Genomic DNA, 25448 nt, shown 5'->3' with positions numbered 1-25448 from the left:
TGAAGCTTAAACTTCCGATGGGCACCTGGAACCCTCCAAAACTTAAAATTTAAAACCAGAGACTTTGGATGGTTCTGACCGTCTTAGCAGAAGTTACCCAGAAAAAGTTAGAGGATTAAAAGTGCTTCTAACTCCTGGGTATCTATAGTACTGACCACCCACCCCCCAACCCCTTCACTGCACTCTTCCCACCTCCCCCCACCACCCCCCCATTTCACCCCCTGACTGACCCCCTGACTCCCCCCACCACCACCAAACCTCTACCTAACCACCCGTACCCCTCCCCACCTGGGTTAAATAAAAAGGAGCAGAATGGCTACTCAACTGTGATTGCCACTCCTTGGAAGTTCTTGCCCTAGGATTATGTATTTTACACTGAATCTTGGCTTTCCTATTACAAATTACATTCACCTTTGGAGCAGTTTTGGGAAAGTACCTACAGAAACTCTCATTTTTCGAGAGCAACTAATGCTGCTGTGAACAGCTTCCCACATTTCTAGAAGTTCTGCTGGAAGCAGTTTGTGCACCACCATTATGCTTTTATAGAAGCAAGGTTCTTTATTCATTTTACTACTTTTGTTTTTCACAATTCCAAAAGTCCTAAAGCCCCGATGATGAACGGGAGTCATGCTCAACACTTCCAGGCACATCCCCAGGAAAACATCATCAATGGGGTACAACTCTAAGCTTTCTGAAACTTTGTGCAATCTTCTTGCAAGTGTTCCTGCCATCAAAAATCCACCACCCCCTGCATAAGGTGGATAGTATGTTTGATTGTACAAAGCTTCTGGTATGTAATATTTATTTTCCTTTTTGCGAATTGGTTTGGCCCTGTGCAGGACATCGCCAACAAAAAGATTCTTAATTTTGGGTGCATTAAGAAACTCAATGACATTCTGTGTGCTGACAAACACATCATCATCACCTTTAAAAATGTACTCAACATCCTCACAATATGTGGAGAACCATTTGAGAAAGTTAACCTCTTTCAAGGTGAGATTGAAGAAAGTGTCCAAGAAGTCCCACTGAAGTATATCCCCATGGATAATGCTCTCATATTCCAGTAGTTTTTGATGGTGGAACCTTTCATTTTCACTGGGTGAAGTCCCTAAAAGGAAAAGGGTTTTAACTTGCTTCCCATCCATCACTATTTCTTTGCCCCAGGTTTTCCTGATGGCCTCCCTTCGGTCATACTGTGTTATGACAGATTTAACAATTAATAAAAGGTAGATATCACCACTGCATCTCTCAGGATGGTTAAGAATCATTGGAAAATACCTACAGTGTCTATATTGTAAAAACTCTTTAAAGTTTGACTCTAAGCCATTGAACCATTCAGTCTGAGTGAACTTGTTGTTAGGAGTACAGTTAGCATTTGTCACATCCCACTCTTTGGTCTCTCTCCTTGTTGCTGTTACCATATGCGTCTCTGTGGCGATGGTCTTGGTTTTTTGAGGACTCCAAAAGTTGTCCTTGGGAGCAAAGAAACTCAGAAAATTGGAAACCAGTTTGTCCTCTGCAGAACTGGATCTCTGGGAGACATTCTGTAATTCCTGGTTACTTTTGCTGCTTCTTTGCAGTACAGTCAAGGTTATCAGAGTCACAAAAGAGACGATACAGCAAGTTTTTAATAGTCTCATCTTCCTAAAGCACATCTTCATCAGAATGTTCTGAGATTAATGAAATAAAAATTGTTTAACTGAAATATCCAGATAATTGTGAATTTAAATAAATCGCAATTAAAATACAAGGACCAGCTACCTTAAATTTATCCACATTACATACTTCTTCCATTCTGCATGCGTTCGAAGAGGTTTTCTCTGCTTTATACTCATACCAACTTCCACCCCCCCACCCCCCACCTCAAAGATAGTGAAAAGGGGTAACTGCACACATGTCAGCAATCAACATTTTACTGTGATAGTAAGCATTCTGGAGACCTGGTCAAACTCAAAGGCTTTGGCCTTCAATTCAAAGGCTCCTCTTACCAATACATGTTTTATTTATGACTGCTAATGTTGACCTGCTGTTTAAAAAGGAAAAATTGAATAATTACAAGCCAGTCAGCCTGTCCTCAGTGATGGGTGAATCATCAGAAAACATTGAGGGACAGTAGAAATTTTAATTTAGAAAGTTACAAAATCAGTCAAGGACAGTCAGCATGGGGATTTGTTAAGGGAAAGTCATGGCTGACTAACAATTGAATTTTTGAGGAGGTAACAAGGAGGCTCAGTGATGATAGCACATGATGTAATCCACACGGATTTTAGCAAGGCTTTTGACAAGGTCCCACATGGCAGACTGGTCAGAGAAATAAAAGCTCATGGGATTCAAGGGAAAGTGGCAAGTTGGATCAAAAATTGGCTCAAAGGCAGGGATCAAGGGTAATGATGGACTGGTGTTTTTGTGACTGGGTTCTGCAGGGCTCAGTAGTAGGTTTCTTGCTTTTTGTGGTATATGTCATTTTCTTAGACTTAAATGGAGACACCTGATTTAAAAAGTATGCAGGTTATACAAAAAAATAGTTGTGTGGTCATTGGTGAGAAAGAAAGCTGCAGACTGCAGGAAGATGTCAATGAATTGGTCAAGTGAGAAGAACAGGTCAAATGGAGATCAATCCAGGGAAGAGTGAGGTAGTGCGTTTTGTGAGGGCAAACAAGGGAAGGGAGCACACAATAAATGGTAGGTTACTGAGAAGTGTGGGGGAACAGAGACACTTTGGGGTGTATGTCCACAGACCCCTGAAGATACTAGGACAGATAAATAAGATGGTTAAAAAAAAAGCATACAGATACTTTCTCTTACCAACAGAGATAATAGAATGCAAGAGCAGGGAGTTTATGCTAAATCGTATAAAACATTTGTTAGGCTACTGCTAGGGTACGGTATGCAGTTCTCATCACCACCTAAAAGGAAAGATGTGATCACACTAGAGTTTACAAGGATGTTGCCAGGACTGGAGAATTTTAGTGGAGAGGCAAGATTGGATAATGTGGGTTTGTTTCCTTTGCAACAGAGGCAGCTAAGAGAGATTTAATTCGGATTTATAAAGTTGAGGGGCCTAAACAGTTGATAGGAAGGAGCTATTGCCCTTTGCAGAAAAGGTAAAAAAACCAGGGGGAATAGATTTAAAGTAATTGGCAGGAGGATAAGATGGGAGCTAAAGGAGAAAATTTTTCACCCAGGAGGATGGAAGGGGGTCTGGAACTCACTGCACGAATGACAAAGTATCACATTTAAAAAATACTTGGATGTGCACTTGAAGTGCCATAATCTACAGTAGCGGACCAGGAGCTGGAAAGAGGAATTAGGCCAAATTGCTCTTTTTCGGCCAGGATTAACAGGATGGGCCAAATGGCCTCTTTCTGTGGTTATAACATTTTTATGTTTAAAAAAGTGTATTCAAATTCTCAGACTGCCATAGTAGGATTTGAACTCAACAGCCCAGGCCTGTAAACTACCACAAACACAAAATACTGCAGTTGCTGGAAGTCCAAAGTAAAAATAGAAAATTCTGGAAAAGCTCAGAAGACGAGGCAGCATCTGTCGAGAGCATTAACGTTTCAGATTGATGAACTCTCATCAGAATTGGACTACCAGCCCAGTAACATATGGCAATGTACTCATCTGATCTTGCACTAATCCTTTAGCCGCTGTTTCTATCTGGAGTGAACACTTTCATGGTGGCACTCTTCCTGCTTTACATTTTAGGCAGGTGTAGGGTTGCCAACTCTGCTTGGACAGATTTCTGGAGGATTTTTCATGTGACATTTGCCCACACAGTTTTGCAAATGTTATTGCATGGAGTCACCCATCCGTTACTGCCCATCTTACTGAGCACATGTGGACAGTTTTTATTGGACTTGGTTCCTGCTCCTAGGTACTGAGACAGTTTACACGGTTCACAAGCCTTTCAAAAATAATGCAGACTAATGCACAGAAATTATGCGGGAGGCTTCTGCCCGACATTACAACAGGACATTAGCTTGAGCGGAGGAGGAGAAAAATTTTCCAATCGAGAGCAAGAGATCCTATGCATGCAAAACAGCTTTTTAAAACACTAGCACCTACACCTCAAAACTCTACAGCAAGTAATAAATCAGAAGCTCATGTCATATCTATACACTTATTTTCATATACTTTGGTTTAAAAAACCCATAAAACATTAGATAACAATGAAACAAACCTCAAACTCCAGCTCTTGACAGTCAGCTATACAACACAGTCAGTAAGTACCAAATAATTTGGAACCTGCTCGTGCCCACGTCCAACTGTGGAAGGCCACCTTTCAGAAGGAGGGAAAAAGGAGAGACAATTAAAATATAAACTTGTTGATGTAGCCAAGCCATTCTAACCAATCATAAACCACTAATAAAACTTTGCTCTTGAGACAGCGTTGGGAGAGTTTATTTTTTCATGTCTGTTTTCAACTAATTGCTGGACAACTGGAAAATAGGTTCGAAGTTACTTCAAAGTGTCACTACAATGGTATAAGTTTTTCTCCCAGATTGTTTGCTGCAAGTGCCTGAAGATTCACTTTATAAAATGGAGACTAATTGCTAGTGACATAGAAAAATTGAAGGAGAGATGGCATGGGCATTAATTTTAATCATGGCACTGACTGAAAGATTTGAAGATGACTTTTAGTAAAAATGGGGCCTGATTTTAGCAGCATTTTCTCTGCACAAGAATGGTGAGAATTTTACTTCAGCAGCGGAATCTCAAAATCAATGATGTTCTGTATGAGGAAATCCATCCATTCACTAGTATGTATAAATGTGGAATACTCATTTTGTACATGTACTTTACAGAATTTGTAGTGTTCACCCACAAAGAAATTGTTCCAACAATTACAGAATAGGAAGGTGCCCTCTTTTCCCCACAGTTGCGAATTCTTCAAAGTATTTGTTTCTATCACTTCCTTTTATTAAAGAAATGGTTACATAGAATTAAGTATTTCTGAGACTATGAAGCCATTAGGACCAGCTAGGTAGAGTGCAGCCAATAGAGGAAGAACCAAAGTCAATCATCAGATACAGTCCTATAATATGAATGAGAATCAATTCGTGGTGTGCGCCAAGTTAGCTGACCTCAGCTAACACAAATGGTAGAGACACTACAATTGGCCACAGTATCCTGCTCCTACTTCCAATCTCCCCTGTGCTCGTTGATTTATACTGGCTCCTGGTCAGGCAACTCCTCAATTTTAAAATTCTTATTCTTGCCTTCAAATCACTTCACAGTCTCATTCCTCCCTATCTTTGTAATCTTCTCCAACCCTACAACCCACCCCAGATATCTGCATTCCACATCTTCTAGCCTATTGAAATTCTCGATTTTAGTCATTCCAGCATTGGCGAGTCCGCATATAGCTGCCTAGGCCCTAAGCTCTGGAATTCTCTCCCTAAACTTTTCTGCCTCCCTTTCTACTTTGAGCCACTCTTTAAAACATACTTCCCCTTGGCCAAACTTTTGGTAATCTGGCCCAATCTCTCTTCTTGTAGCTCAAATGATCAATTTTGTCCCATAATATTACTGTGAAGTGCTTTGGAACATTTTATAACATTAAAAGGTCCTAAGTTGCTGTCAATTATTTGGAAAGGCAGAGCTCCAACTTTTGATCATTACATGGCAACTCCTGCTGAAAGTACTTGGGCAGATACTAGTTAAGGATGGGACAGGCTCATGTTCTGAAGAGTTATAGCGTTTCGAGTTGTAACTCTCTCTCCACAGATGCTGTTCGACCTGCGGAGTTTTTCCAGCATTTTCTGTTTTTGTTTCCAATTTCCAGCATCCGCAGTATTTTGCTTTTATCATGTTGGATTGTATGACAACAATCACATCAACACTGATATGTGAATAGCAGCCATATGGGCAAAACACTGCCATCAATGGAACTGTCTACAGGTGAGGAAACTTGTACAATGAAAGGCGCGGTGGGCGGAGGGTGGGGGGGGGTTGTGTGAAAAAGAGAAAAATGAATGTATTTGTTATGACAGACCATTTTTAAAAAATGATTGAGTCAATATTAACATTAACCCAATTTGTTGTGATATGCTTTTAAGGAATTGCAGCATGCCATCACTTTAAGTGTTATGTGATCCAACCTCATTTTCACTTTGATCTGGAGCAGAACACACACAGCTCTGCAGCTCCACGTCCTCAAGCTTTCTATGCAAGTGTGTGTGTTCACACGTGCCTGTCCTCCATAAATGAACCCAGTGTGTTTGCACAATCCGTTGAGTGTGTTTGGTGCCTTTATATCATAAAACACACATAATTCTGAATATTAAAATAAAGCAATATTCAACACAAGTTTCAAGGTTGTAGGAAAACAATGAAAGTGTTGAATGAAACTGCCTGAAAATTGACCAGTTTCTCAAAGTTCCAAACTAATTTTCAGCAAAAATGCAATTCACATGTTCAATTGTGTGTGTTGTGTCTTTGAATGGTGAGATTCTGTGATGTGTTCTTAACTTCTCATTAAGCAAAAAGGAAACAATTTCAAAATATTACATTTTAAACCTTTGAAAAGGTTCTGACACCCTAGATAAGAAAATCTAATTTAATACAGCCCCCAAAATTAATTAAAACCCCAAAGCTGAAAAATTGTGTTTTGCAATCTTAGTATGTAATTTAATTGGTGTTAGATTAAGATAATACACAGATGAGATAAAAACAAAAAGCTAAAAGCTACTGCGGATGCTGGATAACTGGATGCATTCGTTGCTCCCAATGCGGTCTCCTCTACATTGGAGAGACCAAACGCAAACTGGGCGACCGCTTTGCAGAACACCTGCGGTCTGTCCGCAAGAAAGACCCAAACCTCCCTGTCGCTTGCCATTTTAACACCCCACCCTGTTCTCTTGCCCACATGTCTGTCCTTGACTTGCTGCATTGTTCCAGTGAAGCCCAACGCAAACTCCCCCTCCCCCCATCCCCACCCCGTTTCTCCCCCCTCCCTTTTTTTTCAATAATTTATATAGATTCTTCTTTTCCCACCTATTTCCATTATTTTTAAATCTAAAACTAAAACTTTGTTAGTCTTTCCACCCCACCCCCACTAGAGCTGTACCTTGAGTGTCCTGTCTTCCATTCTTAATTAGCACTTTTCTTAGACAATATCACCACCTTCAACACCTCTTTGATCCTTTTGTCTGTGACATCTTTTGATTATCTGCTCCTATCACCGCTTGCTTATCTCCACAATCACCACACCCTCAACTTCTCTCTCCCCCCGCCCCCCCACCTTAGACCAGCTTATATTTCACCTCTCTCCTAACTATACTCAGTTCTGCCGAAGGGTCATGAAGACTCGAAACGTTAACTGATTTCTTCTCCACCGATGCTGCCGGACCTGCTGAGCTTTTCCAGGTAATTCTGTTTTTGTTTTTAATACACAGATGAGCTTTGTTTCATTTTGTAAAATTTAAGTTCCTCAAAACAAAGTCTGTGTCTAACGTGATCAGAGTGAATCTACTCATTAAAAGGAGGGCTGGAGCAGCTGCTTAATGTTCTGATAAATGATCAATCTATGCGTGAGGAATTAAAAGATGAACCTAAGGAATTGAATAACACAATTACCTTTTGTATATAAGATGCTATGTAATAAGGCCGTCTTGCACACTTGTGATAATCATTTTATTTGTATAGTACTGGAACATTTTCTTACTTATCTGACCACTGGTGGTATACTGATAACATGTACCATATGGAACATTGCAGAAGGATTGAAATTCTTTCACAGGTGTTGCTAATTTATATTAAGGGTGGCCAAGTGTCAAGTTAAGCGCATTTAAAAAAAACCAAGGTAACAATCCAGCTTAATAAAACAAAGTCCACTCCAATAGAAAAAATCTAGTTTTTTTGCTTTCAAATCCAAAAAAGGTCAAAGTTAAATATGATAATTGAGTTTGTGTGTAAAATACTGCATTTTTCCTAAGCAATTAAAATAAACTCAAATCACATTTACAGTAGTGACTAGAAGAGTAAACAATTATTAAAACAATGCTGTCTCAAGGCAGTAACTCAATTGTAGAAGTGATTGTTGAAGTTATAGTAATTACAGCTCCAAAATATCATTAGGTCGAAACTATAATTAAAAGGTTTTGAATGTGTTATTGCAAGAATGGTTAAATATTTTTCAACTGCAACAAGCAATAATACGCAGTAACAATACCACACCTGTACACAATTCTTAGGATGAGCTCCTGTTGTTCCTCAACTGTAAGAAGGCATTCTGAAATTTAGTAGGGCAATAAGAACCTTCAAAATATGCCCTTAATGGTTTCTCAAATGTCCAGCTCCAATCAATCACAAATTAAATAGCGATGATTCCAGAATGAGGTCACCAATATCTGATATCACCCACTCTATGTATTATCAGGTTCCTTCATTCAACTTCAGTCAAGGAAATCTTGCCTGCATCACAGACCTTACTACAAGAGAATATCAGTTGTAGTGATATTAATATTTCTTTATTAATTTATTTCAGAAGACTGCAAATACTTCAATGCACAATTTAGAATAAGATTGAGCCATCTGAAAAATTATACACCATTTTCCTCTTCTGCTATCTCAAGGTCAGCCCTAAGAGACTAGGAAAGGTGAAATGCTCTGAAAATTATAGCAATAGCATTCTGGATTGATCACCACTAGATATAATGGGAACAACTCAAATTATTCTTTGATCTTTCCTTGCCATAAGAACCCCTCAACATTCTGGTTAGCACCTTTCTACAGCCTTGCAGCTGAGAACAACGACATTGGTTCTCAACATTTTTGTCAGCAGACCACTAAGGCAGAGTAAAATACACCACCAACTGGTCCTACCCCACCTGCTTTCTCTCGTCACCACAAAATAACTACGGAATTAAATGGGAACTTATGAAAACTAAATATTTTTGCTAAAGGTTTTATTAACTAAGTAAATTCATTTTAGGACAGAGACAAAAATATAGACATTTTTAGAACAGCACACATTTGGTACATTCTAATGTGTTATAAAATCACATTCTGAGAAACTCCTACATCTACATTAAATAAAAATCAACAGTAACATAAACCTTGCTTCTAAAACTAGACTGTTGTTGCTCGCAGTTATCTCAACTTGTGCCATGCACACAGGAGCCAGTCATCTTAAATTGGTTTCATCAATCGATGTAAAATTTTGACTATACTTATCTTAACACTTCGCAATCTTGAATTTCATGATAATAGGCCATCCCTCAATTTTCTTAATCCTCATGAAAAAGTGCCCAAAATTATCCAGGTGTTTATTCACAAGTGGAATCCCTCATCCCTGGGAATATCCTAGTGATTTGGTGCTATGCTTTTTCCATTACATTCCATTAGGATAATATAAAAGCAAATATTGGTGTCTGAATGTTGAAAGCAAACTAGCTTTGTCATGCTTCAGATAAAGTATACCTGAATTTAAATTGCCATTCAAACAAGGTTGTCATTTAAACAAAAAGTATTCTTGTTAATTAAGCAGGAAATAATATCTTTACTATATCTATACCTAGACTTATCACATCAAGAGATACAGGAGGCAGACAAAATACATGCTCAACATTTGTTTTCCATTGTTTGTCTTTCCTGGAACAGATCGTTAGCCTGAAGCCAAAGGCTATAGCTTGAGGGGTGCTGCTCCGCGCCAACCATGGCTGACCAGGAGTCTCTCCCACTCTTACCACCTGCCATAGGAGTATGGAAGCATTTGTGATCAACCACCAACCTGCTTGGCTGCATTATGAAACACACTTTGCATGGCCATCAGTCCTGGAATGGGACTCAAACCCAGACCTTCTGGCTCAAAGATTCAGATGCTAGCACCTGCACCACAAAGACCTCCATTTGGCTATAATTACCTCACAGCACATCTGGCAAGGTCATAGTCTGCTGGCTTTAGATTAAATTTACAAGACATATCTTCCCCACCACCAGCCTTAGTGAATTCCGACAAGTCAGGTTGCTACCGACTACACAAGGTCTGAGCATCAGCAACAATAGCAAAAGATTCATAGAATACAATGTTGCCTCCAGAAATCAGAATCAGTTCAACAGTAATATAAACGTTACCTCTGAAGGCATTGGCAACCAATCATCCTTTTGGCTGTCACTGCACTATAATTACTTTGAACACCCAAGCAGGCCAACAGTTTGTTCCTCTCACCAGCCAGCACATTCTTCTCCAACATTGGGCCAAAATGTAAAATTACAAACTGTAACTTAGTTATGCACATCCAGTTGTGTTGCTCTTCTGCAGTTGAATATGTCCCCCAATGTAAGGGAGGACGGAGTCCACACACCAAAGCGTCCCTTTACATTGATTGGCATCCTGCTGTCTGCAAGAGATGACAGGAATGCAGCCTCAGATTTTTGGTGAGGTCAGATGAGATCATCTGCTGCACTTTGATGGCTGAACAAGCTAATTCTGGAAAGGCAAAGTCTGCCACAAGTGCTGCAAACAAAGTTATTCCCCCACTTGCCGGATGATGCCTTGTTTGCAGGACTGATGTCTGCTTCAGTGCTTTTGAGGTCACATGTTGTCATGGTGGCAAACTCCTGTCCCCACAGGTTGCCATGACTGATGTTGAGGGTTTTCATGTCTCTTTTGCCAATACTCTTGAATCAGAGCTTTTAATGTCCCATGGGTCTCTTGCACAGGTTACCTCCTTGTATAGCACATCTTTGGGGATGCAGCCAACTTCCATCCTGTGCACATGCTTAATCTTCTTTGCTTGATTACCACTAGCATGCTTGCCCTAGAACAGACTGCTTCCTTAGTGACTCTTTCCACATGATGGCAAGGATGCGACCTAGACACTGGAGCTGGAAGTTACTGAAGCTTTTGTTATTGGTAGGTGCAGGGAAGCCTGGACAATGTGCTGCGAATACCAGCTTTATAGATAAGCATCTTGGGCCTGCGGATCAGTTTGTTATTTTTCTGTGACCATTTTGATAGTCAGCCAAAGTTGGAAGTTCCAATGTGTGTGCTGAGCTCTTCAGCAAGGGGCAGGTTGACTGTCACTATCTATTCATGGGAGCAGAATACACTCATCACTTCCAGTGTTCTTGTTGTTTCTGCCTCTGATTAGATTCAACACCATGTCCCAAAACTACAGTTTTCTTGACACAGGCTTGGGACAGATGATCCATTATCTTTTGGAGCTGCTGCTCTGTCTGGGTAATGTGAGCATAAGAAGTTCCCTGATCAGGACATGGCGCGCTTGCCTTGGCTTTCAGTCTTGATAGGTTGAGGAGTTTCCCATCTGATTGTGTACATTCCTTCCATGTAGGCAGGGAAAGCACAGGTCAGTAGAAAAAGATACCAGAGAAGGGGCTAAGACACAGCCCTACTTCACACTACTTTTGATCTCCAAACTGTCAGAGGTGAAGCCAAACTGAATGGCGCCATGCATGTTATCATGGAAGGCTCATATGAGACTGAAGCTTGGGATTTTCCCTAGTACCTGGAGGCCTGTCTTGCTTATGGTGCCAAATGCTCTTGTAAGATCTGCAAAAGCAAGGTAGAGCAGTGTTTGCGGCACTCTGCACTTCTCTTGAAGCTGACATAGGGAAGATCATCATATACACCATGGACCTGCCTGTTCTGAAGCCACATTGTGACTCTGGGTAAATTCTGTTTAGTCAATATGGAGTCTCATTAGAATGATTCTGGCAAAGACCTTCCAAGTGATGTCGAGGAGTGACATGCCCCAATAATTGATCTCGAGTGCCTTTGTTCATGCATAATGTGATGTTCGTGTCACACATTTCCTATGGGACTGAACTTTTTCTTCAGCAGAGGAGGTGGTGGTCGTAGAATTATGGCAGTGGGTGGGGCTTTCCATACTGAAGTATTTTGTCCTTTCAGGTGCTTTTTGGGAGCCAATGGCCTTTTCAAGCTCAAGTAATGAGAGGTTGAACTGTTTTATATAAGTTCAGCACAACTTCTTGGCTTTTGTACTCTATGCCTCTATTTATAAAGCTCATCGAAAGATCAGGTTTCAGTATATGGTTTTTTCAGATAATTACACACAACTTGGTTGTTCACATTATGCAACCAGCTCAGCTTCTTTGAACCTGGCACTATGCAATATCCAGGAAGCAACATCCAAAAGACTTGAACCTCACAAGCACTGCAAATAACAACCTTATATACAAATAAAAATATCTTGAACTAACAGTGATATATTTGATTGATGCAGGTGGTTAGGGAATGAAAAAAACAACTTGTTGAGCAAAAGCAGCAGCTAAGCAATAAATTGATAATTTAGAAAAATAGGCAATTAATAAAAATTACCATTAAAAAGTGCCAAGCAGCAGTGATAACTCAAAGCCTTTGTCTTTTCATTTAAGAAGCAGAGCTAGAGAGAGAGAGAGACTATAGGCCCCAAGTCCTGGTCACCAGGGAGGGAAGGGGCCAAGCTAAGGAGTTGGGTTTAACTAACACTGATCTTGCTGTTACGGACAGGAGAGGGTTAAATTTAAACTGTTCGGATTTCTCCTCTCACCACCTGTCTGTAAGCAGAAAAGGTGTTTTGGTTTGCTTCCCCCTTTGCAAGCAGTGGCATTTTTCCCAACCCCACAGTTTTGGTGGGATTCAATTTTCTGTTAATAACCCCATTGCAAAATTGGGATAGAATGATCTCAACTATTTGCACACACACACACACAAACAAACACGGGAGGAGGGATGCAATGTAGCCCCCTGTGCGCTCATACAGCAAAAAGAGGGATAGAAGAAAGAAAGATGTACAAGGCAAGACGACAGAGAAAATTATCATCGTTTCATGAGAGTCCAGAATCAAGCCCAGATGAGGTATTGGCTGAAGATTGGTCAACAGGCTGAAGACTGACGCTGTATAATTCACTTTTCCAGAAGAGTTGAGTTCACACAATCAGATGGTGAATCAGTCTTGTAGGCGATGGTACAGAAGCTCCAGTAGAAACAGTATAGTTGGGCCAGGTATTCAATCTGTACTGAGCCCCTTTTCTGTGCTGCTACTTGTAGATATTAACATGGCAGACTAATATTTTTTCAGTACTGCAAGGAAATATTACTGATTACACAAGCTAGAGGGTTCTATGTCACTTGATTCCCACCTCTCCACTCTGGCTTTGATGAAGGGTATGTACCTCCTTGTCTGGGTCCCTGAGATGGTTAAATGTTTCAACATTAAGACTTGAAAGGGAGGTTATGGGGTCATTGATCCTAGCATACAAATAGGCTCTGATTGGCCTGGCCTGGCCTGTGAAATGCAGATGGCCTTTGTATAACTCCCTTTGAAATTTTATCTCTGCAGCCCACATGGGTCGTTAGTGCCTCTTCAGAGATAATGTGGTGCAAGTTTCTGTGATACTGCCCTGGTAGCTTCTTTTGTTCAGGGTAACAGAGAGACGATAGCTTCAGCCATTTTAGGGCTACACCATCTACTCCAGGGAGGAGGAATGTCTAGCCGGGGTAAACTAAGCATAGAGGTGAGGCAATAGGCACTTTACCTTACCTTGCGCTCCAGCAGCCTCTAGCCAGTCTAAAATGAATAGCAAAGAAAGCGCCCAACACTCAACGGAAATAGAACATTTGGAGGTAAGCAAGAAAGCAAAGTAGGGGCCAGGGAATCTGGTGTATCCTTCTCGGCCAATGATTGTTGTTCTGAACAACAATAGCGACTATTGACCGAAAAGCCTGTCAATTGGAATGGTCTACGTGCCAGACTGGCTGCTTTGGGCACTGCCAGAACACAATCTGATGCATAGACCATCTCAAGTGACAGGCTACTCAGCCAATGAGCCCAGGGCCCTGGTGGAGCATGGGACCCAGTGTTTTGCACCTTGTGTGTCCCCCCTCTCCCAGGCCCTGGATATTTGTCTCATGTGAGCACAGCTCAGAGTTGTGTTTATGGGCCATTTGCTTGTTCCAGTTTGTGAATGTTTCCCACCTGCAGATTTCAAAGGAGCAACTTTGGCGATGGTCGGGCTGGGTTCTCTTTTGATAACCTCCACGCCATGTATAATGGTATCATTGTCACTAGAAGTTTATATTTCTTTGCATAGATTGATCCAGTACTTGGTATAGTACCTTGCTGTCTTCTGCACGTCTGCCTTGACATGAGAATTGCAGACATCTTTAGGGCTAAGAAACAGGTCGTGAGCTAGGTGAGCTGTGCTCTTCAATGACAGGGGTTATTTCTGCAAGCTGGGTCTCGAACCAATCTTTGTTCCTGTTTTCTTCATTTGCCAAACATGGTTATTGCAGCTTCATAGATGATGATTGACTGCAGAAACTCCCTCACTTCATAAGCATCATCTTGTGAACCCTCAGGTGGAAGGGACTGGCAGGGAGTTCAAGAATTTTGACATTTGTTGTCATCCCTCGTGGGTGGAATCTTGATATGTGGCATGCCACCGTGTTAGGACTTGTGTATTTTCCATAGTTGTACCTTTGTCCTGCTACTGCCAGGTGTGATCGGTATGTCAGTCTGCAGTGTGATAGGTGGTGTGGAAGATCACATCTTCCTTATCAGATCACGATGGTGGCCAGATCTCAGATGTGCTATGACATGTTTTGTTTTATTAATTCATGGGATGTGGGCATTGCTGGCTATGCCAGCATTTATTTCCCATCCCTAATTGCCTTTGAGAAGCTGGTGAGCTACCATTTGAACCACTGCAGTCCATGAGGCATAGGTACACCCAGAGTGCTGTTAGGGAGTTCAAGAAATTTGATGCAGTGACGGTGATATATTTCCAAGTCAGTATGGTGAGCGACTTGGGAGGGAAACTTCCAGGTCACCCTACATATATTGTCTGTTGCAAGCCCTCATGCATTCCATGACAGTCCTGACTTTCCAGTTTCCAAGCCAAAGAACCTTCACCTTTAGCGTCATTGATACAGATTTGCAGTTAGTTTGTCAGGATAGGTTCTTTCATTTTCATGGACCCAAAGCGGTAGGCAGATGGTGGCAAGTCATTAACTCGTTGGCTGAGGGCTGCCAGAGACAGACCAACAGAATGTGTGATCCTTCCTATCAAAGGCAACACAAAGCCCCATGCCCTCACACCAATTGAACTGGGCTTATACCGTGTAAACTGCTTCCTCCCATGTTGACTCCCTCAATGGTAAGAGTAAGGGTGGAGCATCTTCTCCATTTGTTTTGACTTCATGGCCAGGACAATATTTGGAGACAAAGACTTACCCAGCATATACACCTCCCTCTTGGTCTTATGGACTGAATCCAGAGAAAAGACAGAAACCCCTTTGTCTGGAGTCCACTCAGTTGCAGGAGCTGCCAGAAGGAGCTTGCTTCAAAGGATCAGCAACCACCTGTAGGACTCCAGGACTCCACTCCTGTGCCTTTAATTCTTCTGAGCCAGCCCTACAAGGCAGTGGGTACAATTTCACCTGTAGCTGAGACCTGTTAGTGGATGCTAGGACATATCCACACATCAGTAAACCTGCATATCACATATCTACACATCAGCAAGCCTGCATATCACATATCTCAGGATCAAGGTTCCTCAGGGATCCTTTGCAGTTTCACCTAGGGCCATAGGGTGCCTAGTTGCCATGTGTCACTGCTTAAAGGCAGAGGGAGTCTTGGTGACACATTTGGCTCCCTCTTCACAGTAAGCTAGCCAGAAGTGGATCATGCAACTGCACTTGATACATAACCCTGTGGCAAAATGTTGGTACAGCCCTCTACACTCAGAGCCAGTTAAATACATAGGAGCTATCACACAGAAAATCAAACCAGCTCAGTCAGTCCACAGGTATTTATTACCGATGTTAGCAAATAGTTGTCAGATTTCCCCATCTTGTTGCCATATCCCTTCATCTCTTTTAACTTTATTCACCAATCCAAACTAATCTTGAATGTGACCATTTACACTTCTGTATCAACCATTAATTCTGGAAGAAAATTTCACATGCTCCCACATTGTTCTTGTTCTCCATTACATTTAAACTTGAATCTACATTCGCTTGTTCTTGGTCCATCAATCAGAAAACAATTTGCTTCTATGCTTTTAGAGTTTTAAACATTTCCAGCATGTTATCCTGTAATCTCTGTGCCACTAATCCAAGTGTCTTTTTGTGATGTTGTTTCCTCATACCATGAAGCAGTCTTGCAAATCCGTTTCATGTCTTCCTTATTGTGTGGAGTCATTCAGGCTTTATAAAGGAGCCTCAAAGCCTCTTTGCTTTTCAATTCTTTATCTCATGATAAACTTAAAATAGCTATTAGCTTTTTTGTTTTATTACAGCCTATCGACCCAGCATGCTGCCTTTCATGTCTTATGAACCTGTACTCCTGAATTCTTTCACTCTTGGAGAGCATTCCATGTCCTAAGAAACCCATGCTTTTTAAAACAAAAAACTCTCCTTCTCCTTGGTTCTTTTGGCGAGACCTTAAATCTGCACCATCCAGTTATTTATTCATCCCCCCCACCCACCCCCACCTTACCAAAATAATTTAGAACTGGGAATGGCGCTAATGGACAGCACAAGCTTATGTGGGGTGGTGGGTGGAGGGAAGAGGTTCAGAGGACGAATTGAAGGAGTGACTGAGGTGCCAGCAGGAATCGAAGAGGAACGAGTACTGTTGTGAACTCAGGAAGAGAAAGGCTGATGAACTGGGGTGGGATGAAGGGGATGCTTCTATGAATTGGAGGGAGATGGACGAGAGAAAAATTTGGTCATTGCGAGAATGTGGATTAACATGCTGGCATAATCAATCAATATATTAAAACTTTACTTCCTAACTTGCTACAGTTTTGCTATTTAACCGTAAGGGATATAAATTAAAGTATTATAATGAAATTGACCACGCCTGGCTCTAAAATGAGGATTGAATTAAATGCGAACTCAGTCCACTCCTTGAACCTCGAAATCGCACCATTTAAAGACGAATATTTGATCTGAAGTCCCGTGTGTAACGGGTAGTGGCCTGGTCCGGTCCAGTATTTTAAATGCTTAAAACTTGTAGCTCTGTAGCCTACAGTTTGCTACTCTTCAGCGTTGAAAAGTTAGCACCATTGATGTAAAAGAAGGTGCTGCAAGTTGCAGGTGAACATCAGACACTTTAGTTATTGGGGATAAGGATGCTGAGAAACGGAATTCGGGATGAAAAAAAACACCACAAAACACATCGTATTTTAAAATAAACCCATCCCATCGTTCTTTTAATTTCTGAGCCCAAAAATAAAATCACCGCAGCGCGATGTTTGTCAGTTCGGACATTTACCAATGTCCATGTTCGCTGAGTTGGGATAGGGACTTGAAAAGTTGTGACTTTAACATTTTATTTCATTTGGATCCCAATTTACGTCCCAGGTTACATTTTTTAGTAAGCCTTTTCCCCACTCCCTTACTTCGCAACGAGCGCACATCACTAAAAGTGTCTCTTGGTGCTACCACGATTAAACACGCCCGACAAGAATTAGACTTTTAATGCGGCACAATTTCTGTAAAAGTAGAAATATTTCGCTTACCTTAGAAAAAAATGGGATCCAGGAGTTTAATTTAGAGAAACGTTTGACGCTGAGCACTTAACAATTCGGTATTTTACTAAGCTTTTATCTAAATCTTTCCAGTTTGTAAGAAACAGAAGTCGGACAAAACTGTGTTCTAATCACTGCCTCCAAGTCAGTGAAAGTTTAGCCTGGCTGTTAGTTAGCATTATCGCATCAAGCGACTCCCAGCGGAAGTAATACAGTGCACACGTCAGAAGGTACCCTTTGAATAATTCCATCAGACCATCTGACTGGCTGAATTTTCGGAATCTCATTTTTATATGTCAATAATTAATTCTTTGCCTCTGTTAAATATTGAGGAAGCTATAATTAGTCAGTGGATGAATGCTCTGAAGTCTACGACACCGAATCATATGAAACCCCCAGGTTCAGCCATTGTTTCCAGGACTGTCACTGACCTCATCTCCTCTGGAGATCTTCCTCCCACAGCTTCCAACCTGATAGTCGCCCAACCTCGGACGGCCTGCTTCTACCTCCTACCCAAAATCTGTCCTGGCAGACCGATCGTGTCAGCCTGTTCCTGCCCCACGGAACTCATTTCTCGTTATCTTGACTCCCTTCTCTCTCCGCTTGTCCAGTCCCTTCCCACCTACATCCGTGATTCCTCTGACACCTTACGTCACATCAACAATTTCCAGTTCCCTGGCCCCAACTGCTTCCTCTTCACCATGGATGTCCAATCCCTCTACACCTCCATCCCCCACCAGGATGGTCTGAGGGCCCTTAGCTTCTTCCTTGAACAGAGGCCCGAACAATCCCCATCCACCACTACTCTCCTCCATCTGGCTGAACTTGTTCTCACACTGAACAATTTCTCCTTTAACTCCTCTCACTTCCTCCAAATAAAAGGTGTGGCTATGGGTACTCGCATGGGCCCCAGCTATGCCTGTCTCTTTATGGGGTATGTGGAACATTCCTTGTTCCAGTCCTACTCCGGCCCCCTCCCACAACTCTTTCTCCGGTACATCGATGATTACTTCGGTGCTGTTTCATGCTCTCGTCGGGACCTGGAAAAATTTATTAATTTTGCTTCCAATCTCCACCCCTCCATCATTTTCACATGGTCCATCTCTGACACTTCTCTTCCCTTCCTTGACCTCTCTGTCTCAATTTCTGATGATAGACTGTCCACCAATATCCATTACAAGCCTACCGACTCCCACAGCTATCTCAACTACAGCTCCTCACACCCCGCTTCCTGTAAGGACTCCATCCCATTCTCTCAGTTCCTTCGCCTCTGTCGCATCTGTTCTGATGACGCTACCTTCAAAAACAGCTCCTCTGACATGTCCTCCTTCTTCCTTAACCGAGGTTTTCCACCCACGGTCGTTGACAAGGCCCTCAACCGTGTCCGGCCCATATCCCGCGCATCCGCCCTCACACCTTCTCCTCCCTCCCAGAAACATGATAGGGTCCCCCTTGTCCTCACTTATCACCCCACCAGCCTCCGCATTCAAAGGATCATCCTCCGCCATTTCCGCCAACTCCAGCATGATGCCACCACCAAACACATCTTTCCTTCACCCCCCCGGCGGCATTCCGTAGGGATCGTTCCCTCCGGGACACCCTGGTCCACTCCTCCATCACTCCCTGCTCCTCAACCCCCACCTATGGCACCTCCCCATGCCCACGCAAAAGATGCAACACCTGCCCCTTCACTTCCTCTCTCCTCACCGTCCAAGGGCCCAAACACTCCTTTCAAGTGAAGCAGCATTTCACTTGCATTTCCCCTAACTTAGTCTACTGCATTTGTTGCTCCCAATGCGGTCTCCTCTACATTGGAGAGACCAAACACAAACTGGGCGACTGCTTTGTAGAACACCTGCGGTCTGTCCGCAAGAAAGACCCAAACCTCCCTGTCGCTTGCCATTTTAACACTCCACCCTGTTCTCTTGCCCACATGTCTGTCCTTGGCTTGCTGCATTGTTCCAGTGAAGCCCAACGCAAACTGGAGGAACAGCACCTCATCTTCCGACTAGGCACTTTACAGCCTTCCGGGCTGAATATTGAATTCAACAACTTTAGATCTTAAACTCCCCCTCCCCCCATCCCCACCCCGTTTCTCCCCCCTCCCCTTTTTTTTCAATAATTTGTATAGATTCTTCTTTTCCTACCTATTTCCATTATTTTTAAATCTAAAACTAAAACTTTGTTAGTCTTTCCACCCCACCCCCACTAGAGCTGTACCTTGAGTATCCTGCCATCCATTCTTAATTAGCACTTTTCTTAGATAATATCACCACCTTCAACACCTCTTTGATCCTTTTGTCTGTGACATCTTTTGATTATCTGCTCCTATCACTGCTTGCTTATCCCTACAACCACCCCACCCTCAACTTCTCTCTCCCCCCGCCCCCCACCTTAGACCAGCTTATATTTCACCTCTCTCCTAACTATACTTCAGTTCTGCCGAAGGGTCATGAGGACTCGAAACGTCAACTGTTTTCTTCTCCACCGATGCTGCCAGACCTGCTGAGTTTTTCCAGGTAATTCTGTTTTTGTTCCCCAGGTTCAGTCCCTACTCCGAGACGTATGGTGTCAATCAGGCCAATCTTGTAGCCATTACAAATGGTCCCCGTGTGCCTGAAGAGGAGAAAAAGATTGGGCATGGATTGTTTCCTAATAACCAATGGATGGAAGTGTGAGACAGAACAGGGTCAGGTTCAGTGTTATACCACCATAGAATATCCAATTTTCTGAGGGATGCAAGGACTATGACAACTTTATCCTAAATGAGTGTCAGCTTGGCTCAGTTGGTAGCACTCTTAGGTCAGAAGGTTGTAGGTTCTCTGTTAAATGAAAAAAAAATCATGCAGAAGTGAAGGATACTATGCAGTCAATGCTTTTTTGGGGGATTAGATGTTAATCTGCCTGCCGTCTGCCCACTCAGCTGGATGTAAGGAGTTGAATGGTAAAACTAGAGTGCAGGTTTGGAGTTACAATCTCCCATTAAATGTTCATTAGTGAATCATTGATTTCAGGTGTGCCATACTAAGGAAGCTCTTGAGGCAAATTATTTTTTGTGGGAAGGGAACTTTCAGGGAAAATTAGGCAAGGATAATTTTGTTCACTTTTTGGTAGCTAATTTTAGTTTGGTTATTTATTTGGAACAGGTATGGCTCAAGTTATAAAATATCAGAATTCTGAGAAATGGAGAAATACCTAAAACAAAACAGGATACTCACAACACCCCTCTTTCATTTACTTAAAAAATGTTCATTCCTCTTGTAATTACCAAGATCAGCAAAATATAAGGGCCATGGGTCACAGTACAATTCCAGACATTGAATCTCAGCAAACTTTCCCACTGTAAGTAGGGATAGCAGCAGATCCAACCCAGTAGTCACTTGGCATCCAAACCAATTCACTTTTCACCAAAGGTTATTTCCCCCAGTTACCATAGAAAAATAAGAAGAATAGGCAATTCAGCCCTTCAAACTTGTTAGATCTGAATCACAACTCTATTTGCCTTTGATCCCTATTCCTTGACACCATTACCCAATAAAATCTGTCAATCTCTATGTTGAATATTTCAATCACATCCACAGTTTGTGAAGAAAGTGTTTCCTGATTTCACATCAAAATGGGTTAGTTCCAATTTTAAAATACTTCCTTTTTTCTGGATTCCTGCAACAAAGTGGTTTATGCTTCCACCCTATAAAATCCCTTTATAATTTAACAGTTTTGACTTAGATAACCCCTCATCCTTCGAAACTTAAGGGAGTATAAAATAACTGTATGCAACCTACCCTAAAAATTTAACCCTTTAAGTCCTGGTATCATTTTGCTGAATCCGCACTCAAAAGCAATATTTCTTTCGTGAGGTTTGATGCTTAAAACGGAACTCAGTACTTCAGGTAGAATCTGACCAGGGTTCTCATAACTGAAGCCTCACTTCTGTTTTTCAAGTCTCTTGAGCTAAGGGTCAATGGCCCATTAGTCTTTTGATGATGCGTACCTATGTATGACTATCAGTGATCTGTGCACATGAACACTAAAATCACTTTGCTTCTCCATTGCTCACCATTAAGAAAATATTCCTGTTTGTGTTTCTCAGATCCAAAGTGAAATGCACAAATTGAACTGTCATAGTTTTGCCTGCTCACTTAGTCCACCATTTTTTCACATACAAACTGACAATCGTCTTCTCCCAGGGAATATGCATGTGTGCCATCATTATTCGGTGTAGTCTGGATCAAAAGCAGCTGCAATGTCTTCCACAGCTGAATAGTCCTCTGACAATCTCAGATTGAGCTCGAACATGAAGAATGTTGAGGTGCTAGAGGCTGTCCATAGAGTCACACTCCAGCAAGACTCAACCTCCTAATAAAAGATGAGAAGTAAAGGCATTCAAGAGATAAAAGAGAAACATTTCTGTGTTACTAACAATTTAGAATTTATGATAATTTACATAGATAAAAGCTATTTTGTAGTTTGTAATAAACAGAAGTCGAACCATAATCCAACTGTATGTGTAGATTCTAATCACTGTCTCCAAGTCAGTAAAAGTTTAGCCTGGCTGTTAGTTAGCATTATTTTATCAAATGACACCCAGCGAAAGTCATATGCGTCAGAAGGTACCCTCACTTTGAATAGTCCCATCAGACCATCTGGCTGGCTGAATTTTCGGAATCTCATTTTTATATGTCAATAATTAATTCTTTAACTCTGTTAAATATTGAGGAAGCTATGATTAGTCAGTGGATGAATGCTCTGAAGTCTACGACACTGAACCATATAAAACCCCCAGGTTCAGTCCCTACTCCGAGACGCATGGTTTCAATCAGGCCAATCTTGTAGCCATTACAAATGGTCCCCGTGTGCTTGACGAGGAGAAATAGATTGGGCATGGATTGTTTCATTGGAAGAAGGTGTGTCTGAGACTGAGAGCAAGGTCAGGTTCAGTGTTATACCGCCATAGAATATCCCAGAAGCATTTAGTATTTGGGCTCACGCCAAGTCTCACTTAGTGAGATAAAGTACTATATAACACAACTAAAAGTAATTTTAAATGAATATATAGTGATACTGTTTGCCACAAAAGAATCGCTACATCAGGGGTTTTCACTATTGCGACATGCAGTTTGCTGTTAGAAAGTTGCATGAAGGAAGAGGCAACATTCAAGTTCAGCTGTGATGAACAGTCTGCTTAATTTAAAATGGTTGCACACTTGACATTTCTGACCGACAACCACTGTAGTATAATCTACATAAGAATTTCAAAACATTTGGGGCAAAAATAACCTGTGCCATCGATAAATCATTATTTTCTTCCATCAAAACTGCATCTCGTGATTGATGTAACCAATATAAGACTAACAAAGAAAAAAACTGAAAATTCTCCCTGATATGAGGCAATTTAGTAAAATTTTCAGGATAGCAGACTAACATTACAATCTATATTACTAAACACTTACATTTCAAAAATTACATTTCTATGGTCTCAAAAGAATAGCAGGCAAATTATTCTATAATGTCCTGGATCATGTATATCCATGTTTATTGTTATATCTTATATAACAATATATTGTAGGTCTCCTACTACATATCTTCAACCACCTTCAACTGCTTCATCAATGACCTTCCCTCCATCATTAGGACAGAAGTGGGGATGTTTGCTGATGATTGCACAATGTTCAGTACAATTTGTGATTTTTCAGATGCAGAAGCAGTCCATGTCCATATGCAGTAAGGCCTGGACAACATTCCAGCATAGGTTGATAAGTAGCAAGTTATGTTTATGGCACACAAGTACCAGATAATGACCATCTCCAACAAGAGAGAATCTAACCATGTACCCTTGACATTCAATGGCATTACCATCACTGAATCCCCCACTATCAACATATTGGGTGTTATCATTGACCAGAAAATTATCTGGACCATAGAAATACTGTAGCTACAAGAGCAGGTCAGAGGATGGGAATTCTGCGCTAAGTAACTCAACTCCCAACTCCCCAAAGTCTGTCCACCATCTACAAGGCACAAGTCAGGAATGTGATGAAATACTCTCCAGTTGCCTGGATAAGTGCAGCTCCAACACTCAAGAAGCTAGGCACCACCCAGGGTAAAACAGCCTGCTTAAATAGCATCCTGTCCACCACCTTAAACATCCACTCCCTCCACCACCGATGTGCAGTGGCAGCAGTATGTACTATATAAAAGATGTGCTGCAGCAACTCATCAAGCCTCCTTGGACTGCACCTTCCAAACCTGCAACGTCTACCACCTAGAAGGACCTGGGCAGCAGATGCATTACCACCTGCAAGTTCCCCTCCAAGCCATACACCATCCTGACTTGGAACTATATCACCATTCCTTCATTGTCGCTGGGTTAAAGTGCTGGAGCTCCCTTCCTAACAGCACTGTGGGTTTACCCGATGGACTGCAGCAGTTCAAGAAGGTGACTCACCACCACCTTTTCAAGGGCAATATGGGATGGGAAACAAATGCCTAGCCAGTGACACCCACATGCTGTGAGCAAATAAATAAACAAAAATTCTTCCTGTTCTTAAATTGGATACTTATCCAGCTCATTAGAAGAACATGTTGCCTGAATACTTGAATTATTAATTCTATACTTCCTTGAAAAGAAAGTCCTGTCTTTTTAAATTCACTTCTCTTGTGTTGCTGCCAAAACACAACATTCTTTCTGTCATGGCAGGATTGACCATGTCACCATTCTGAAATGCAAATCATGTAGATATGTAGAGAAAGAGAATAGGTCTTCCTGTGTGAGGAAACTGAATAATTTAGTGAAAGGTGTGGAAAGATATAGTTCAGCAGAGTATGCTAATTCACCTGTCTTTATCGACACTTACTGACTAAACTACTGATTAATCAACAGAAAAACATAATAAATACACAAGCAGATTTTATGAGTGCCAATTCTTTGCACTTTGAACAAGGTGCTTTGATGGAAGTGGTTTTTTCATATCTTTACGACTTTCCTGAATGCAACTTATTAACAGCGAAAATTACAAAAGTGCACATTGTTCATAATGGTTCTGATTTTTCACTGTGTTGAAAATGGTTTATTTTAATTTTCATTTCAAGTGTTTTTCTTACATTTATTCTTCCTGCTGGCTCTTTTCTATTAACATTCAACTTGCTGGCCCAGATCTTCTGTTCTCCTGAGGCCGTACCCTGGAAGATGCGACTGCACGGGAATTGCCCTGGAAATGTCAACTTCTGTTGGGCAATTACCCTGTGCCTGGAACCCTCCAAAACTCTGATTTAAATCGGAGACTTCGGATGGTTCCAACTCTCCTAGCAGAATAGTTACCCAGGAAAAGGTAGAAAGATTAAAACCACTTCTAACTCCTGGGTAATTATGGACCTGAACCCGCCCACCCCCTCCCCCCCCAGCCCCCCCGCACTGGATACCCCCCATCTAGCCCCCCACGCCCCCGACACCTGATTACCGCCCCCAACCCCAACACCTGATTTCTGCCCCCACGCAACAACTATCCCCCAACCCCTAGCTTATTTATTTTCTCACTACAACCCCTAACCACCCAGCCCTCCCAACCACACCACCCCCGACTATCCCCAACCCCTCCTGATCACCCGATCCCCGACTATCCCCAACACCCTGATCACCCGACCCCCCCAACTAACCAGCACCCCCCTGACTAACCCCCTATTCCGCCCCTGACTACTCCCCTGACCCCACCTCTGACACAGACACAATGGACCAAATGACTTCCTACTGTGCTGTATACTATATGGCATATAGTATATGTACCATATAAATTTAATAACTCAGCTACTTTCATTTCTAAAACATTATTGATAATTAATATGTAGCAAGTAAAGTTAAATATTTGGAAGAAATTCCATTGCATAAATATCCTCTTTTAAAGCTGCAAGAACTCCAGCGGATATATTAAAACTACTCTGACATG

At 41.8% G+C, this 25448-nt stretch overlaps 1 protein-coding gene across 1 annotated transcript; it reads right to left on the bottom strand.

Annotated features, from left to right (window-relative positions):
- Window positions 1-387: 387 nt before the first annotated feature.
- Window positions 388-4276, bottom strand: b3gnt7 (UDP-GlcNAc:betaGal beta-1,3-N-acetylglucosaminyltransferase 7). The gene is made up of 2 exons (XM_078564562.1): window positions 4187-4276; window positions 388-1670 (listed from the first exon to the last, which is right to left on the bottom strand). Exon 2 carries the CDS (start codon window positions 1659-1661, stop codon window positions 408-410), a length of 1254 nt encoding a protein of 417 aa, XP_078420688.1. The 5' UTR covers window positions 1662-1670; window positions 4187-4276; the 3' UTR covers window positions 388-407.
- Window positions 4277-25448: the final 21172 nt, after the last annotated feature.

Source organism: Cetorhinus maximus, chromosome 19 (assembly GCF_964194155.1).
Source record: "Cetorhinus maximus chromosome 19, sCetMax3.hap1.1, whole genome shotgun sequence".
Lineage (NCBI taxonomy): Eukaryota > Metazoa > Chordata > Chondrichthyes > Lamniformes > Cetorhinidae > Cetorhinus > Cetorhinus maximus.
The sequence above is the reverse complement of the archived record's forward strand: the minus strand, read 5'-3'. Positions and strand labels throughout refer to the sequence as shown.

What these genes read in the sequence shown, in the direction of transcription:
- b3gnt7 (XM_078564562.1), bottom strand. Translation starts at nt 1,661, where the DNA reads ATGAAGATGTGCTTTAGGAAGATGAGACTATTAAAAACTTGCTGTATC.